This window comes from Lepeophtheirus salmonis, chromosome 1 (genome assembly GCF_016086655.4).
Source record: "Lepeophtheirus salmonis chromosome 1, UVic_Lsal_1.4, whole genome shotgun sequence".
In the NCBI taxonomy this organism is placed as follows: domain Eukaryota; kingdom Metazoa; phylum Arthropoda; class Copepoda; order Siphonostomatoida; family Caligidae; genus Lepeophtheirus; species Lepeophtheirus salmonis.
In genome coordinates, this window is record NC_052131.2 from 7,155,984 (window position 1) to 7,175,234 (window position 19,251).

General features: G+C 29.0%; 1 protein-coding gene across 1 annotated transcript in view; it reads right to left on the minus strand.

Moving 5' to 3' along the window:
- Positions 1 to 356: 356 nt before the first annotated feature.
- Positions 357 to 19,251, minus strand: part of LOC121115632 (glutamate receptor ionotropic, NMDA 2B) — a 119,319-nt gene continuing 100,424 nt past the window's right edge. Inside the window, exons 10-18 of the mRNA XM_040709714.2 lie at positions 17,830 to 18,013; positions 8,299 to 8,408; positions 8,116 to 8,231; positions 3,914 to 4,037; positions 3,104 to 3,267; positions 2,018 to 2,199; positions 1,107 to 1,342; positions 752 to 1,050; positions 357 to 522 (exon numbers count right to left, since the gene is read on the minus strand). Coding sequence (XP_040565648.1) covers positions 489 to 522; positions 752 to 1,050; positions 1,107 to 1,342; positions 2,018 to 2,199; positions 3,104 to 3,267; positions 3,914 to 4,037; positions 8,116 to 8,231; positions 8,299 to 8,408; positions 17,830 to 18,013 — 1,449 coding nt within the window. The 3' untranslated portion in view covers positions 357 to 488. The remainder of the gene's footprint in view (positions 523 to 751; positions 1,051 to 1,106; positions 1,343 to 2,017; positions 2,200 to 3,103; positions 3,268 to 3,913; positions 4,038 to 8,115; positions 8,232 to 8,298; positions 8,409 to 17,829; positions 18,014 to 19,251) is intronic.

Sequence of the window (19,251 nt, forward strand, 5' to 3'; positions counted from 1 at the left end):
TTTTTAATTCAAATGGTTAATCGTATGGATAGTTTATGTTTGTGTTGGTTCACTTGCCCAACTAACCGGTTTTTTATATAAATGGAGTGTCATTCCCTTTGAGCATTAAAAAGTAGTGAAAATAAATTCTAAATCATCTATAATAATACAAAATTATTGATATTCCAAATTCGTTTTATTTAAGAATTTATGAAGTTCTAAGATAAGCATAACACAAGTTTTTAAAAAATCGACATGTAAATATTTGTAATCGAACATAAAGACATAAAAAATATTTTTTGTATTATCAGGATGAATATAGTTTTTTTTTGTATGCACATATATAATTAAATTAGCATTTTAATCTATTAATATAATTTTTTTTCTATAGATGTTTATATATAAATTTTAATCAATTCATATTATATTTATGTAATGTTTATCAATCGTAGTAATAAATATATAATATTTCACTCGGTATATTAAATTCCTTCCGAGTCAATCTTTTGTCAAAGTACAGTTTCTTTTTCCTCCATTTCTTTTCTGAAAATATCAAAAGTTTTAATTTATATTTGTGTCGTCAGGCTTTCACAAAAAAAAAAAAAATATTATAAATATACTATACATTTTAAAAATGTACAAATCGTATCCCTTTTATAGTGTTATGAATAATAAATTTTTACATCATCTTTTTAAAAACATTTGCTCTTCAATTAATTTTAAATTTTCTTATGTGTGATGGACAATGTACATGCTGTCATTAAAGGCTCACCTTTTACTTTTTAAAATCCCTCCACAAATTTGAAGTTGTTCCTCCATTTCAACTATTCGTTCTCGCGCTATAATTAGCTCATTTTCCAAATGAAATAATTTGATATTACAGTAATTATCACCACATCCCTTGCTTAAACATGATTCCACACCCTCTGAATTCCGTGTCAAAGATGTCATTATAGTTGTTGGACCATTTAATTCTCTTGATTCATCGTCTAATACGTTACTGGACTCCCCGCTCCCTATTTTTGAAGCACTTAAATTGTTTTTTTCAGCTGCTGCAGATTTTCCAATACTCTGTAACATATATATTTTTTAAATGAATTATTTTTATTTGCAATAAATATATTTACAAGACTGATTAGTGAGAAACAACCAGATGCTTTTGTTTTGTGTAAATGGTTTTGAAGGTACCGCATGTACAAATGCTCCAAAATGAGAAAAATGACTGATAGGCACATTCCAATTCCAAGAAGTAAAAATGCAGATAAAAATTGGGATATTGACAAGGGTTCACTAGCTTTTTTTTCTTGCTCATTTGGATTACAACTTCCACTCATCCAATATCGACTTAGCCGCTCTAAATCACCTATTAATTTGTAATTAGAGCTACACTTATGATGAGAATACTTTTTAACTAAGAATTATAATAAACAACGAACTTTTAAACTTTTTAAAAATATAATACTTATATTATAGTTCATTCATTTTTTCTATTTAAAACATTTTAAAAATTACCCTCCATGATAGGTCAGATGCTATTACCTCCAACTGCATAATTATTACTTTTCCCTATTTATGAGAGAATACTTATACTTTTAAAAGGTTTAAGGCTGTGGTTTGTACCAAATGGAGAGATATTAACTAAATTTTTAAAGAGTATTCAATGAAAAACAAAATCTTATTTGATGAACTTTTTTAAATTCTTATTGCTAGGCAGTGATGGGCAAATTAGGATGGTAGGTAGTTTAGGACAACACTTTATGTATTTTAATTGCTTCGGGTAAAATTTGGTAATAAAATCTATATAAATAAATCAAAAATATAAAACAGCAATTATAATTCGAAACATTGCGTTGTATTCCTTTGAAGTAGATAACATGTATGTAAAAGAAAATGAAAAATATGATAATTATGAATTTAAAGTATGACATTAGTTACATTGTATTTCTGTGAAGGAAAATATCGTATTTTTTATTTAAAAAATTTAATCAGGTAGATTCATTTACCTCAATTTTAATGTACAAATTTTAATGACTCTTACCATTTTCACGTAATTCCAATATTTTTTGGTTAAACATTGCTTTAAATTTGGAATGTTGTGGAAAGGCCAGTGCATATCCTGTCATACCAGACCAAGATCCAACTTGTAAGAGTCTACACTCTTCATCCTGAGATACAAGATAATTGAGCACCGTACCATCGTAGATGAAAGCATCTAGTTTTCTGTGAAGTACATAGAAATGAATTTATGTACATACTTTATGTATATGGACTTCATACAAGACTCCTTGGTTACTTTGAGTAATTGTAATACTACAATGTATAATATATACTTAATCAGTGCAATTCCATCTAAGCAATTAAAGGAACATTAAAAAAAAAATGAATTAAATTGAAATTCATCGTTCCTAAAATATTGATGTCCGATCTCGTCCCAAACATTAAGACACAAAAACTGTCCAGTATCATGGCTTTTGGGAAGGGGGAGAAATAGCAGGAAATATTTTTTTTAAAAACGTAATTCGATGAAAAATAAATCAAACAAACATCAAAAAGCCTTTTTATTATTTTTGGGAAAAGTTGAAAAAACAAATCTTATTTTTATAGAAAAAGACTAATATCAGAGTTTAAAAAATTGAAATGTTTCTTGAAAATTTTGATAAAATTAAACAAAACCATTCCTCTTAAAAAAATTTACAACTAACCTTTCCACCATTGACGTCATTATCATTCAATTTACACTATTCTTTAAGATACTAACTAATTCACCATAAATTAAGAATAAAGGCAAATTATTCTATAGTTGTAAAAGAATAGCTAAATACAAAATAGTTTTAGGCCTTTTTCTAATTGTTTTTTTAAAGAAAGGTACGATATAAAATAACGATAACGACTTATCTAGGGTCCAATATTTATAATAACAATACACTCTGGGAAAAGCCTTAAATCATTATTAATGACATACTATTCTCGTGCATGAAAGATACTTAAAGTTTTACTAAAGTCAATTGTTTAACTGAGATAAAATTTGGGACTCTTTTTTAAGAACCAGTAACAAAAATAGATTTTAAGTCCCATATGAAGGACCAATACAACCCAGGAATAATCTTTAAAAAAATCAGCTTACCCAGTTTTCACAGCTCTAATAGCTTCTTCCGTATTGTTGTATCGATTAAATGGTCTCATGTAGCTAAACATACTCGAATAATGTTTTTGTAATGTGACTTGTGAATAACTGTAAGGAAGTGTTCCAAACTTAAGAGCAGGTTTTTGGCTCAATGGGTTGCTTATCTAAATATATTTAAGAAAGGACATATTTTATTATTACATTTCTACATCTTTAATATCATACAACACAACACAGGATTGGAACTTGAACGAAAATAAGCACTGCTCATCTATTCTGTTCCTTTTTTTGCACTTGAGCAGAAAAAAATGAGCAATCAACTAAAAAAATATTTGAAGAGTGTTAATGTAAAGCTTTTAATTTCTTGGCTCCTTTTTTTTTTTAAAGATCTACAATGACATATTTTACTTTAAGACAAAAACTAATTATCATGTGGCGAAACAATGACTATATGATTTTTTTAACAAGTTTATAAGACTGTAAGAACACTTCATTGATTGTTAACAACACTGAATATATCATTGTTATAACTCTTTAACTAGTTTCGTAACCTCCATGAATTTACATGATGAATTCTGAAAAGGAGGAAAAAAATACATTCTTCCTGAGAAAAAGTTTAAAATGACGTCATCTTTGCTATCTCAAAAATATCATCTCACTAGGGACAAAGTTTTTTGTTTACCAACTAAGTTTGAACAAAAGTTGATCTTTAGTCAACATCGTCTTTAAAAAACTGAAGAAAAAATTATTAAGGATTGAGCCATTGAACAGAAAAATTGTAAACTGGTGCAAGCCTACAAATGTACTTACCCGTCTATCGTCAAGTCCAGAAAGATCGTGATATTCTTTACGAGGAATCATAAAAGCAGCTAAATTGGCAGTATACAAAGCCAAAAATACCACAGCAAAAAGTGCCCAAACACTAGACATAAACCTTTATAAAAAAATACAAAACATAATTATCTAAATCTTATGTAAATTTTTTTGGTAAAAGGGAACAAAATCCGATTAAAAAAAATATTAACAATATTAATAAATTATTTGATTATATATGTCTTTAATGAAAAAAAAAATGGTAATTTTTTTAATTAAACTCATTTTGTGAATTATTTTCATAATGCCTCGTGTTTGGAAGATTAAATAAGGTAATTTATTTCAGTACTCACTCTGTAAATGTGTTAATAAAACTCATTATTTTAAAAAACACATTAAAAAATTATATTTTTTTTTATCCACGTTTATTTTTTTTCAGAGTTGGTGAATGATAAAGAAATAAAAGCAACTTTTTATCAATGTTCAGTTTTTGAAGATTTCGTGCTTGTCAATAACTTTTGCATTGAATAACATAACTTTAACTCAAAATCTCGAAATTGGATCAAAGGGTCAAATTTGTAACATAAGTCGAAGTTAATTTATGAATTTATGTAAGGTTACGATCCTGCAAACGGAAAATATTTCGTTATTTTATTATTAATATATAGATGTACTAGTAACTATTATTGATATATTATTTTATATATTCTTAGTGTTAAATTTTAATGTTTTTTTTGAGAAAACTTGAGAATTTCAGAATATTGTTATATTATTCTTTCTCTAATTGAGACAAAATCAATTAAATCTTACTAATCCTATATATATCCATGTTATATTGTGTTGGTTGAGACAAGTTTCTTTTTCTTGAAAATTTATTAACATTATGAATTAGAAAAAAAAAGTGCTGTAAACTTCAAATAACACACCAACATATATACATCATCTTTTATTGTTGTAAAAAAATGGCTAATTCTAAAATCCTTCGAAAATTAAAAAAAAAAACTGTTTTATACTAATTTTGCAAAAAAAATAATAATAAAGAAATAAACGCAGGGCTGCGTATTAGATTAATAAAATGCCCGACTCTAGTATTTTGAATCTCACCGACTCTGATTCCAACACACATTATTATTTTTAAATAATATGTCCTGTAGGCAATATAAGTACTATTGAGTCATTGTAGTACTTACATATAGATTTAATTAATAGCTTTAGGTAGTAAATAATTATGCTATGTATAAAGAAAATATTTGGAGTCTAAGATATATAAATGATAATGGATCAAAATCTATCTATTGCAAATACTTTCATAAGTTTTCGAGGAACGGCAATACATACAGCATCTCACTGCAATGTTACACTTTTTTCTGATGAAATTGACTATTTACATGTCTAATTAATGATTTAGAATAGTTTGAGGCTATGCTCTAGCCAATATAATAATTTTGACTTTAAAAGTGTTTGGGAATTGTGATTGCATGGACTATATAGCATGTGTAAAATTAGTAAAATAAACTTATAAATTAGTTAACTTAAAAAGTTTCATAAATTAATAGTAGTTACTACCCATAACTCAAAAAGTTTCATAAATTAATAGTACTTAATTTATAACCATTTAGAAAATAACTTTAGAAATACTCAATATAAGCCTTAGAATTATAGTTACACTGTGTTTACATAAATTATAATAATTTTTGTAGTCAAAATTCGTACAAATTCTCCGTTTTCTGACTCCAACACCGGAGCTCTGAAAAAAAGTAGTTTATAGCATTTATTGGTATTGCAAATCTTGGTAGGTTTGTGTTCAACAGGCCTACCAAGATGTTTGTTGTACTAGGAAAACTTTAAAAAAATGCCCTCAATAACTTGATCATTTTTGCAAACATTACAAAAAAATATTTAATAAAATGTCCAGGAATGGAAAATACTATAATTTTTGTGAGGTCTATAATTTTATCACCAAAATACAACCTTTGTGACATTTTAATGTGATTGCCAAGCAATCATAATTAAAAAGTAACTAGGATTCTGTAGGGATAATGAATTATGAATCACCTGAAATTTGACTCATTACCCTATGTCCACCCTCAATTCTACTCTGAGTCCAACAAGGAATTAACCTTATAACCACCCACCATTGTTACTCTCTCTCATTTATGGAAACAAACACTAATAATTCCTATTTACAAAAATGTTCTTTCGGTTAAATAATAATGATTGCCAACTAGAATAAAATATCACACTACTTAAGGTCATATTTTATACAACTCTCTTCATAATATCTGGGTTTTAACTCACTTTGTTGTTGTTGATGTTTATATGTAGTTCATTAAGGATGTGATTATATTGATTATAACATATCTTCCTATTTTGTATGAATGATTATAATCAATAACACAATATACACTTTTCTCCCTCCCATAAACTAAATTCTGTAAATATAAGTGATATTTGGTTACAATATCATTAATAAGTACCTTTATACGTATATTAGGAATAAATAATGTGTTATCAATCTATGTTCATATATGTTCTACGTGTAATTTATTATATATATACCCATATCAATTTTATTTTTGTTTTGTTCAGAAGGCATGTACTGATACATAGCAATGTGATTTCTGTAAGAGGACAAGGAAAAGGCGAGAGTGCAATATAGGGTACACCTGAATAAAGACTTGTGTTATTATCAACTGTCTTTTTATATGATTTGTGGGGGAGAAAATGAATTACTGCTATAAAGAGGAGAACCTTCAACATTAAAATAGCATTAAAGCAAGAAAAATGTTTCAAATATATTTAAATATATGTATATATAAAACAATTTACACTGAAGATAGGTAATACTTTTTCTTTACGAGGGAGATGTTAACACCCCCACATCCTATTAAATATAGACTTGAAAGAAGAAAAAAGAAATGCAACCATTGTTTATTGCTTTCTAATTGTGAAACTGTGTTTTTTTCTTTACACAGAGCAAGAAAAGGAGAACTGTACATTATATTTCATGTAAATCATTTGTATTAGGCTATATCTGATACAATACGGAGATTTTGTTTCCCCTGGATTTTTGGGGTTAAATATCAAAAGGTCTTTCATAGATTTATAAAAATACCGGACTCTTTTGACGGTTTTTTTTTTTGAAAACAAAATATTTTCAAATTGTCTATTTTTGACATATTTATAGATATTTGTCAAATGACATTTTCTTCAAAATCGTCAAGTCTATTAATGTTTTCATAAAATAAATTGTTTCATATTTTATTTCATGACTTTTTTAATAAATAGTCACTCTATCATCAAGGAAGGAAAGATGTTAATCATTTTTCTATCTTGTCTAATTTTAATTCAATGTTCCCTGTGACGTATATTGGATCCTATTTTTCATGTCTACGACGGTTTAAGTTGGTCCCTCTGCTTCAACAAAGATGGACTTGGCTTCAAGCCGGACACCTCCCCCTAAGAGGTCATGTGGCTTGTGAAATTCTCAGAGAAAAAATATTTGCTGAAAAATCGTACATTGAATGATTTCATAATTATATGCTTCCTTTATCAATTTAATTTCATCCTATGAAAAGTTAATTTCTTATTAAAAATTCAAATGTAGTTATTTTCATTTATTTTACGAATGTTTGAAAGAAAATCCGGTGGTAAACATGACTGCTGGGCTTTTGAAGGCTTCGTTTCAAACATCGATCTTCAAAACTTCTTGTTGGGGGATGTTAATTTTTTTCGATAAAAATTCAACAAAATCGAACGAATCATTAGTAAAGTCCTTCTTGTCGTTTACTCTACACTTTCAAATAAGTCATTAATTCCTACAGTTCTTGGTAAGTCGTTTGAAAAATAATTTCATTTATACATAAGTTTCAGGAAAAGTGGTTTTTTTTGTTTAGGAATAAACTTAATGACCGACCTACTATCTCGTTATTCCTTCAGCTTAGGATATCATTGATATGGTACTGTTTTTTTTGTTTTTTTTTTAAATTTAAAGTAACGATGTTCTGTCGTGTATTTTTAGCATTTATTCGTTATGTTCAAAAGTATACCATTTTATTTTGAAATAAATAATAATGGGGTTAAAAAAATATATATAAGAAGAAATGTAATCCTGAACTCAATTTTCAGAAAATTCATTATTGCTATTATATATATTACTTGGTCACATATTAAGCTGATATTTCTAACATTATTCTTACCTTGCAGTAAGTCCTCTTGGACAATCAACTTGAACAGAAGCTTGAAATAAAACCGCCCAAACAAGCCAATATGTTCGAACTAATGAGAATCTATGATTTGATTTGGATGGCACAACCTTTTAAAGGAGAAATATTTACATAATTGAATTTATCAAAACTTATTAGAATAATTACAAAGTATACCTGCATATTATATCCTGATGGTGAAAGCCATTCGAAGAAGAATATGGAAAATGCAGATGCTTGTATAGCTACCATAGAAACTAACATCCATGAATAGGTATCAAATGGTTCTAAAAAAGGAAAAAAATATATTTTATAAACAATACTTTATCATGCCTTTTAATTCTATCTTGTTTTTTTCAACAAGGAAAAGTTGTCCTACTTAATTTTGCTTTCACAAACGAGATGAGATATTGAAACTTTTGATTTTATTATTTATATTTTTTAGTCTGCTTCGGTTTTTTCTTTAAAAAAAGAGTATGTAACATAATTTACATTGGTTCGTGCATAGCAATTATTAGTTATTCGTCAGATGGAGTTGCAAAAAATAGAAAATTAGTACATCTGACTTTGATGTCAATATAAATAACAAACAGTTAAGCTTATATAACGGCCAACTATTTTGAGGGTGCAACTGCATTAAGCGTTTAATTTCAGCTTTCAAATTTTGAATTGTTAGAAAATAAGAAACATTGTTTAAGATATCCCTTGCACTAGTTAAGCTAGTTAAGAATTTATGACTGTTTACTATAGTAAATACATACTAAAGTATGAAATAGTACAGATATGCATACATTACAAAACTATACATACATACGGCAAGGAATATGACCACACAAAGGAGTAAACGTGCTACTACAGCAGAAGTTGATCTTAAGTCCTACTTAATTTTATAGTTACTATCAATAATTTGTTTTGTTTTTGTACATTTAGTAAATTTAAAAATACAAAGATCTACATCCTTTGCTTGCATGAAGAAGACATCCTCCACCAACTTCTTTATGTGGCTAAGAGGCCCTCTAATACACAAAAGATTTCGACTTTTAGTATCACTCTTTGGAAGATAGTCTGCAAAATCGTTTCGTGAAATATTTGAATGCCCTTTGCACCAATCCAGAAATATGTTCATTTCACATTTTCTGATGTTTAATATTTCTTATTAACTATATCACTTTTTGTAAACAGATTTAAAATAGCAGTAATTGCCGATTTAGAATTGGATTTCCATATTACGTTTTTTGATGGCTTGTCTTTGTTAAGAAGGACTACTACTGATTGTGCGATGGCAATGATTTCTGTCTGGAAGACTGATGCTTCGTTATTTAATGATGATTAATAAATTGACATGTTATATCGAGTGATAGCCCATACTACACCCGTGTTGCATTTCTCATGTAAACTTCACTCTGTAAAGCAAGCTCAGAGATGCAATATATTAAGTTGTCCCGAGTTTTGTATTACAACTGGTTAAAGTTTATCTGGTACTTAACTTTTAAATAGGTCGAAGGAGTTGAATGATCCTTTGACTCTATTAACTTCCCCAGGTCGATGCCAATTTGGTTTCTTGCAATGGTATATCATAGGTGCTATTGATTCTGAAGTGAAGGAAAGGAGTTTATATCAGTATTTTTTGGGATGGAGAATAAAATTGTGAGTATCCATTATCTGTTTCGAGGAGGCCAATTGAGTCTTCGATTGGTTTCGGAACTCAGATCAGTTTTGCAATATCTTTAAAACTTTCAGCTTTACTACAGAAATGTCTCTCCGTCAATCTTTTATTTCTTTTCTGAGTGCTCTGCGATATTTATTTTCTATTTTTATGTACTCTTCCCTATTTGCGCTATAACACCACTTAGGTTCAAGTTTGTATCTCAAGCTGGCAAGATGTTTTGTCCACCATGGTACTGATTTGGCTTTTATTGTTTTCATTAATGGGCAAGCCATTTTAAGTGCCTTCATTTTTAAAATCATATATTTATTGTGCAAATTATGTGCTGGGGTGTCGTCTTATTTAAAAACATAGTTGTCCCTCGGAGAAAATGATCTTCAACCATGCAACATATAGAACTTGTGGACCTTGTAGTAGACGTCCATGTTGACTTTCTCGTTGGCATAAAAGTAGTAAGGAGACACCTTGATGTCGTCGGGCGCCACGACGCCAAGGACCATGACCTGAGCTGGATGCTTACTCCTAAAGATTCCCAAGACCTGAGCTCTTGATTCAGCCCATAAGAGATCATATTTCTTGTTCAGAACAGCGTTCTCTGTGAAAATATTCGGGTAGGAGTAAATATTGATGGTGTCGCTGTGTTGCTTGAAGAATGACAGCACTTTATTCACCCACCCCAGCCTTTTTGCCTTCATGGAATCGGTCAGCAGATACCTCGGGGTCTGGACATTTTTCTTCAGGCCCAGGTTTTCATTGATTGCCTTCATAATGTTATTGAGGTCGATTTCCATCTAGTTCACCATCTTCCTCATGGATTTCTTCAGAGCCTTCTCAATTTTCTCCTTGATCATGGCCACGAACTCGGCACTCCTCTTCCTGTTATGACCTCCGCTTCTAGGCTTCCAAAAGACTGTGTCGGAGTAGTTCCTAGTGCTGTAGACGATGATCAGAGACACCTAGACCATGGCTGAGATTTCCTTGGGATTAACTTGTGTGCAGAGGAAATAGCACACCCTCTGCCATTTTGCTTTTTGTCGGACATTTTTAATAGCACATAAACAAAACAAACATCAAATTGTATCTTTGTATCAGTTCTTTTGAATGGTGGACAGTAGAAAATTGTCAGATTTTTAGAACTGAAGCTAGACGTCCTAGAAAAACATTCTTATTTTTTTAGTCCTCACCCTGTATATAAACTTTTCTTCATATATCTTGTAATACATTCCACAAATTTGGATTTACAACGTGTTTTTTTTTTTTAAATTAATTTATACGAGTATATTTGTATGTAAGTTATACCTATGTGTTAACTTTTTTGAAGTTTTTTAATTAATTTAATGTATCAGTAGATATATGTATGCTGTGCAACTGTATATGAGATAAATAAAATCTACATACATCGATACATATGTATACTTACGTCTTAAGGTATCTTATAATAGACTCCTTATGGTGAATGTATAATAATTTTTGTTTATATCCGACTTATTGATAGACAAAAACAAAACATATGTACAAAAGTGGTAACATGCTATGGTAAACAGAATCTTGTGTTGTCATATGTATTATTGGAGAAGTGAATATGCGCTCATTTTTAAGCACACAAGAATACAGTTGAACAATCTACTTGTAAAAGTTTTAATATTTACTTGCACAAAAAATGCACTTATTCTTAATTTTAGAACAAGAAACAAATTAGAGATTTTGTTGAGTAGTGTAATATAATGACTAGAAAAGTGAAATTGCGTTGATTTTTTATGTGTGCAAGGATACAATCTATTGGTACAAGTAACTATTTAAACTTCACCAAAGTTTTTCTTTAGAAATAAGTTAGACCCATAAAGGTTATAATTTGAAGCTTTATTGATTTTTTTTTTTAATACAACTCACGATATTTGCAATGGCTAGTGACTAAAATGATATTTGGATATTTACTGGAGTTACCAGATTTATTTTTTGATTGAACAAATAAAATGATAATCTCAATCTAAAAAAAAATACAAAAAAAAAAAAAAGGATGGGTAAAAATTTAACTCCCAATCTCAAATGTCAGAAGGCTGCATTTATTTAAACGTACTCTGTAAGGATTGTTTTAAAATTTTTGATGTGATAATTCAGGCTTTTGCCGGTTGCCTGACTCTCAAAATTGTAAGGGAGTTTATTCCACTGTACAATCTAAAGGATTACCGAGAAGTTTGTTGCCTCTTTAATGTTCTTTGGAATACCTTCGAAATACTGTAATGCTAATAACCGAATATTGGAACCTGTTATTTCAAATGCAAAAGTTTGATTGCAGAAAAAATAACTATTGCAGAGCCCATCAAAGTAGAAAATCTCAGAGCTATAATGATTGGAGGTGCTGCAAGATATTAATCCTTTTATCAAGTTTTAGGTTGAACTTCAGGGAGATCTAACCAAACAATATTTCTCTTGTTAGGGTGAAAGTTTAATGTTCCTTCGTCGATTGGTTCGTAATTTTATAAAATTTCAAAATGAATCAACTTCACATATTTATTTTATTATTCTTTTTTTAGTCTAATAGTTTTCATTTGCTTAATTAATTTCAAACTTTTGTTCCTTTTTAATTTAATAGTCATGCATTTTAAGTCATCTTTTTAATTAATTTCTAAAAATTCAATCTAAGATGTATTTTACTCCAGTATTTTTTTAATAATTATCTGTCTCAAATATCATAATTGTTCAAGGAGGATAATTTATTTATACAGACCTAATTATGAGCTAAAATGTATGTTTATATATGTTAAGTATGTAATCTCTATATATTAATGATAATAAAAAATATACAGTCAACATGTAAAAGTAAATATTTAAACTTGTCAAAGTAGATTGTAACTTTTACGGCTAAAAATTTTAACATTTTCACTTCTCTACTGATTATATTACACTAGGCAACAAAATTTGACCTTTTTCTGCATTTGGGTTATAATGGTTTGTTTTTAATTGCTTTTAATTAGAAAAAGTAAAAAAAAATTGTCTTAATAGTCTATAAATCGATTGTTTTTTTTTTGAAAAATAGTTTTTTTATAATATCCCAATTATTTATAGTGAGGGGTTTTTACTTCGTTTGTAATAATGATATCATTATTATATTACTTGTTTATACATTGAGGAGGAAAGTAGTGATAGACACTTATTATGAATCAGAATCTTAATGACCGACCTCCTTGCAACAATCTCACTTTAATTAAGACTACAATGTCGTATGCAAAAGCTTTATCAAAAAGCGAGAAGAATATTAACGATATCGTGAAAAAAATTAATCTAAGCTTTACGTTTAGGTGCGAAACGTTTATTATCTGTTTAATTGGATTAGGAAATGATCGTGTATTCAATAAAGTAAACATGTAATTTATAGAAGTGTTCAATACTGTTCTTCATTTTGGTTTTACAGAGGATGAAATAGCCAGTGCTCAAACACGCTTTGGCTATACATCTTTTTATAGAAAACTGCAACGGACCTGCGTCCCCGTTTGCAAGAGCTTAAAAAGCTTTGTCACAAAAAACTGAAGGTCCCAATAATCAAGTGAAATCCGTATACATGATGGTAAAAGACATTGCAAACATTGAACTTGATATCAGGAAGAAATATAAAATTACTGCAGTCAACACCTTGAAGAGGTTGATGAAAAAAATACTTGAAGATTGTATAGGAAGATTTTTGAAGTTAATAATTCCTACCCAGAACCTAGCCCAGATGATAGTGAACCTGAAAAAAAGTTCAGAAACTACAAGTCTCTTTGGAGATCATCACTATATCTTTGAGGTTATTGGTGACCCGTCGAATATGTCTCAAATTATTTTTGTTGATGACAACTTTGTTAACTTAAGATTTAGTGGAGTCAGCCAGCAGTGTCAAAAATGCTTCCACTTGGTCATTCCAGAATTAACAGCTCTGTCAAAAGGCTTCAGATTTTTGAATATAGATGTCTTCTTATCCAAACAGGTGTTTTTTCTATGAGAAAGAGATTTATCTGGAGCTATAATTGAGATAAATGAATCAAATGGAAAGAAGCATATTTCTACACCGATAAATAAAAATGCTAATACTCCATATAAAGTGTTCCTATATCCTTAGAAACACTCAAGGAGGTTAATAGCAACTGTTTTAGTGATATTGATGAAGTAGCTGAGGCTCAGGTATCCTACATTTTTGATGTTCTCACTAAATCACCTGATAAAGCAGTTCAGGTTAAATATCACAAAAATGTGACTCAAGATGAGTATGAAAGGGAATTGTTATCTCAAGATAATGTCAAGAAGAAGGAACAACTTATTTCTTGTCATACAAGAAGTTCGTCCCAAAGTAAAAATTTGGTTTTTAATCTGTCCCGTCTATTGAAGTTCCTAGATATCCCCAACATAATTGTATTGTGTGATACCCGATGTAATTTAGAATTTTTTTTGTTTGACCACTGTTATGCATCTTTTAATAGTGACTTTGTGAATCCAAAAAGAGGAGATCAAAAATCTAATGTCTCTAGACGTAGAATTTCGGTTGAAAGACGGAAACCTCATAAAGGCAACATGCACCTTTTTGGACACTCAAATTGATATTATAGGAATATTTGGTCCAAATAATAATGATATTCCCAAATTTTTTAGTTCCAAACTCTTGTCCATAATACCAGCAGACCTACTATAATAGCAGGGGATTTTAATATCAAGCTCAGATTCAACAACACCTACGGAAAATTCTCATCCTAGAGCCATCCTAAACCATTTAACTCAATTATTGCATCCCATGGTTTTCTTGACGCTCGTAGCCAATCTGGGAATTACATGCATTTGTCTCCTCCTTAGACAAATTTTCGAGGCCAGTATCATATAGATCTTGTTCTATTCAAAGGTTTCTTTAAAGAATCATTAAAGTCATACAGTGTGATAGAAACACATTAATCTGACCATAAATACATTTTTGTCCAAAATGACACTTCTTCAAAGGAAATTAAAATTAAACAATCATGGAAGATAACTCTTTCTAATTAGACGACCCTTATGATAATATTGAAATTATAAGTATATATGAATGCACCAAGGCAATTATAACAATATAGGAGATATTTTTCCTGAGTTTGAGGAAATGCTCAAAAAAATTGAAAAAATATACCAAAAAGCTGGAGTCAGAAGATAACAAAAATTAATTAGACGTCTAAATACTTCAGAGAACATTACTAATGAAAAAAAAAACCCACAACTCCATTTTATATTAAGAGAAAAGCATTTTTGTACAGAATAAGGCTAAAAACTGAACAATATTGAGGACTTATCACACTCAAGATTACAACTTCTACATCAACAGAATTAAAAAACGCTAACAAAAATATATCAATATTTAAAACGGATGGCAAAATTTCTGAAAATCCAAAAATTAAATGTAATGAAATTGAAAGATTGTATTCGAAACTGTATGGTTAATTTGACTATGGGGAAAAAGAGTAAATGCTCTAAATGTGAAATTAACAATGTAAACTTTTACTGTGACAATGTTAGATAAATGCATACCTCTCTCAATGTGTCTGAAGAAGAGAACAATGTCATTGAATGTCATATTGAGAAAATAAACACAGCTATTACCAATAACTTTAAGTAAAATAAAACACCTGGCCCTCCGGATTTACTTTTGAATTCTTTAAAAAAATATTCAAACCAATATTCTCCAATTCTTTTTTTTTTATGAACAAATTATGTCAAGGTATATATTACTAGTTTTGCATCTGACATTTATATTTTTTAACTCCAAAACCCCTGAAAGATTGCAGATATTTAGATAACCTGCCTCCCTTAACAGTACAAAAGGCAATATACAGAATCTTCTCCTACGTTCAGGCTAATAGGTTTAGTATATTTTTAAAGAAAGTAGTGCATACTATTCAGTATGGTTTTCTTAAAGGCAAAATAATGGACAATGTGTCTTTTACTATATTAACCCTATTAGATTCTGAAAATAATGTATCGCTGATGCCAATTGATTTTGATAAAACATTGAATACCCTATCACACAAATATATTATCCAAAGGCTTTACAAGAAGGGGTTTGAAGACCATATGATTCGAATGGTTGGAGTTATACTGTTCAGAACTCAAACATGGTTCTAATACGGAACACAAAAATGCTTATTTTACAACAAAAGAGGCGTGCACCAAGGAGACCCTTCTTCTGAAATACTTTTTATTTTATTCATCGACCTTTTGATTCAAAATATCCATCAAAATGAAAAAAAATCATTGTTTTTATTCTTCAACTTCTATTTTAAAATAGTTATGTTATGCAGATGACTTGACTTTAAATTTTACTGATACTCCACTTCAAACTTGAAAATCTTGTAAACATAATCTCTGGCCTTGAAATTAATGCAGAAAATACATAAGTTTTAATTCCATAGTAAGAACTTTTTCAAAAAGAATGGACCCTTTGTAAGACCTCTGGAAAAATAAAACTGCGTGGGTCATGCATAGGAGAAAAAAAATGTTTAAATGAATCAGGATGACATCATTTCTAAAATGAGGAATGCTGTAAAGTTTTTTAATTTGTGTACTTTAAATATGTGAGATAAAGTAATCGCATGTACCAAAAGTTATAAACATTTTACGCGTTACTCCTTTTCAAGCTGATATTTTAACGAAAATGTGTCATATTGAAAGTAATTTTTTCAATTAAGTAAAAAAAGAAATTTATCCACAAAAAGACTACAAAACTACAAGAAATTAGGTGACCTATCACTTATTGATTTTTCAGCTTTGAATCTCTATTGTATTGGTCAACTTTGGAATTATGATAATTTATGGAGCAATCATCTCAGTAAGTTTCTTATGAAACATGGACAAAATTATAAAAGTAATCCCTACAATGGAATGTTCAAAATTTAGAAGGCACTCTCCATTTGCTCTTCAAGACTAGAGGGATTCTGCGAAGGCTCAAAAGAAATTATGCAGGGTTATGAACTATCTTTGGAATAGGAGATGCCGGTGAATGATTGTTTATATCCTATAGAAGTTAAAAACCATGATAACAAATTGTTGCTGACGCTGCTATATAACTATCTTTTGTAAACAAAATATATTTATGACACTATTATTCAATATTTCCCAAGAAAGTTGAAGTCCAAAGACCAATTGTGGCATTCAGATTAAAGTTAACTACGATTTCAGTATCATGGTTAAGATAGTGTACACAATCCCCTACACAAAATCCTTTTATTGAACATATGAAACAAGGAAAAATTTAAAAAACATACCCAAATTTATCGGAGACTGTAGTAATAAAAATCTAACTTCTGCAGAAAAATGGTTTACTTAGCCTAAATTATCCGTTACTCTGGGAGTTGAAGTAAATTTTATGAAGACAAACGTGGAAATTGCCCTTTTTTGCTGTTTAATGGAGACTACCAAACACTTTTTGTGAGAATTTTCTGTTTTAAATATAATACATAGATACATTCTTTCGGTTTTAGATGACTGTTTTGGTTGCGAACTCCAGAGTGATGACTTTTTAACCTTTTTTAGTGGGACTGACAGTAAAAAGTTAATGCTGACCTTACAAAAGCACATCATATTTTGTACTTCTTAAGGCTTCACTAGGAGAGTTTTAAACATTGTAAAGGTGTACAGGAGTGTTTTGAAATATTTCTAACACTTTGTAGTTTTTATGCTCGTATAGTGTGCCTGTTTATTATTTATTAGCATGTTTCATTTTGTTTTGTCTCTGTTGTTTTTTTTGTCAACTGAAAATGTTTGTTAAAATCTGAAAATATTTGAAAGGCCAAGGCTACATTTTCTAAGAAAGTTTCTTAAGTTTATTATTTGTTAAAAGTAGTTTAAGATTTGTTGACTGAAAAAGTATTTTATAATATTAAACTATTTATGTATGTTGACAATATATAAAATGTTGCTCACTGTAGTGCACAAATACAAAATTTTAATGTTATAAAGGTATTTTTCGTGTTTTTAGGGATATAAGCAATCATAAACACACTATCTAAATCTAATGGCAAAAATTTGTTGATTGGTAATATCACACATACCCAAAAAAGCTGTCGGAGATATTATCCCTGTTCTCTTGGCTACAACAATGGCAATTCCAGATTCCAAAAATGGTATTGTGAAATCCACAGCGGCTTCTCTTTCTGCATTGATTTTTAGAGAACTCAATACTAAATCCGTTTTTTTATTAACTAAAGTTTCCATGAGTCCATTCCATTTTCCATGCTGTAAATTCAAAAACGAAATACTTAATTTATAGCAATAGTTTAACCGAATGTAGGTAAACTTTTTCAAAAAAAAGTTTAGTATTTGAAAAAGCCAAATATAATATATAAAAGAAAATAACCTTTGATTTTTCACAATGATATTCTCAAAACATCGATAAACCTTTATTAAAACTGTGAAATTTACTACTTATTAAATAAAAAGAGTCAAACAGTTTCAAAGTGTTTGTTAATTACACCATATATAAATTTAAGTTTTTTTTCCTTTTCTTTTTGGAGGATAGATTTAGTGTTACAATGGAAATTATGTACAAAAAAATGACCACAATTAACCTCTAAAATCGATTAATTAGTTTCAAAAGTATCAAACATTGCATTTGCTTTTGTGGTGAGTTTGTAAAGGCAAAAATAGATAACCTTTTATCATTATTTGTTAGATATCAACTTGAAGTAAATTACTTTCCATGTACAAATATTATCTTATATTCTAATTGTATTCAAATGTATATTAAATACATTTTTTATTAAGTAGATAAATAACATTGTACAAAACATTTTAAATATATTTCTGCGTCGTTCAATGTCACCACAAGAACAATTGCAATTTTATAGCTTTTGAACACTCATCTATAGAATTATCGTCTAATTTGAATTTTATATACATAAAAAAGGAACAATTTCCTTAGAATCAATACATGCTACTTATTTTTCTCATTCATTTACATTTAAAAATAGAGATGTAGCATCTAGTCTCACCCTAAATATTAAAGACACATGTGAATCAGACTCCAAATCTGTCATGTACTATAATTTTTGCTTAATTACATCATCATCAATCAATCTTTACTAATTTTTAAAGGAATCATATACTTAATTAGTCCTAAATTAAGATTAATGGCAAACTATTCTCGTGTATTAAAGTTTTAATTTAATTAGTAAAATGAGGTAATTAACTTCAATGTTATTGATCATGCTGCTTTTAAGAGTTTCAAACTTTTTTTAATATTGATAAGCAGGACTTAAAAATTATAAACCTCTATCAAATAACAATACTCGTACAACCCCAGACTATTTGACCTCACTGGGCCATTATTTTTTTTACATAGGAAAATAGTTTTGATTTTATGAAAAACCTGTTATAGCCAAGCATGAATAATTATCAATTTCTGAAAAAACTTTTTTAATGTAATATCAAAGAAAAAAATGCTAGGCAGAGGGACCTTTGCAATTTGGAAAGTA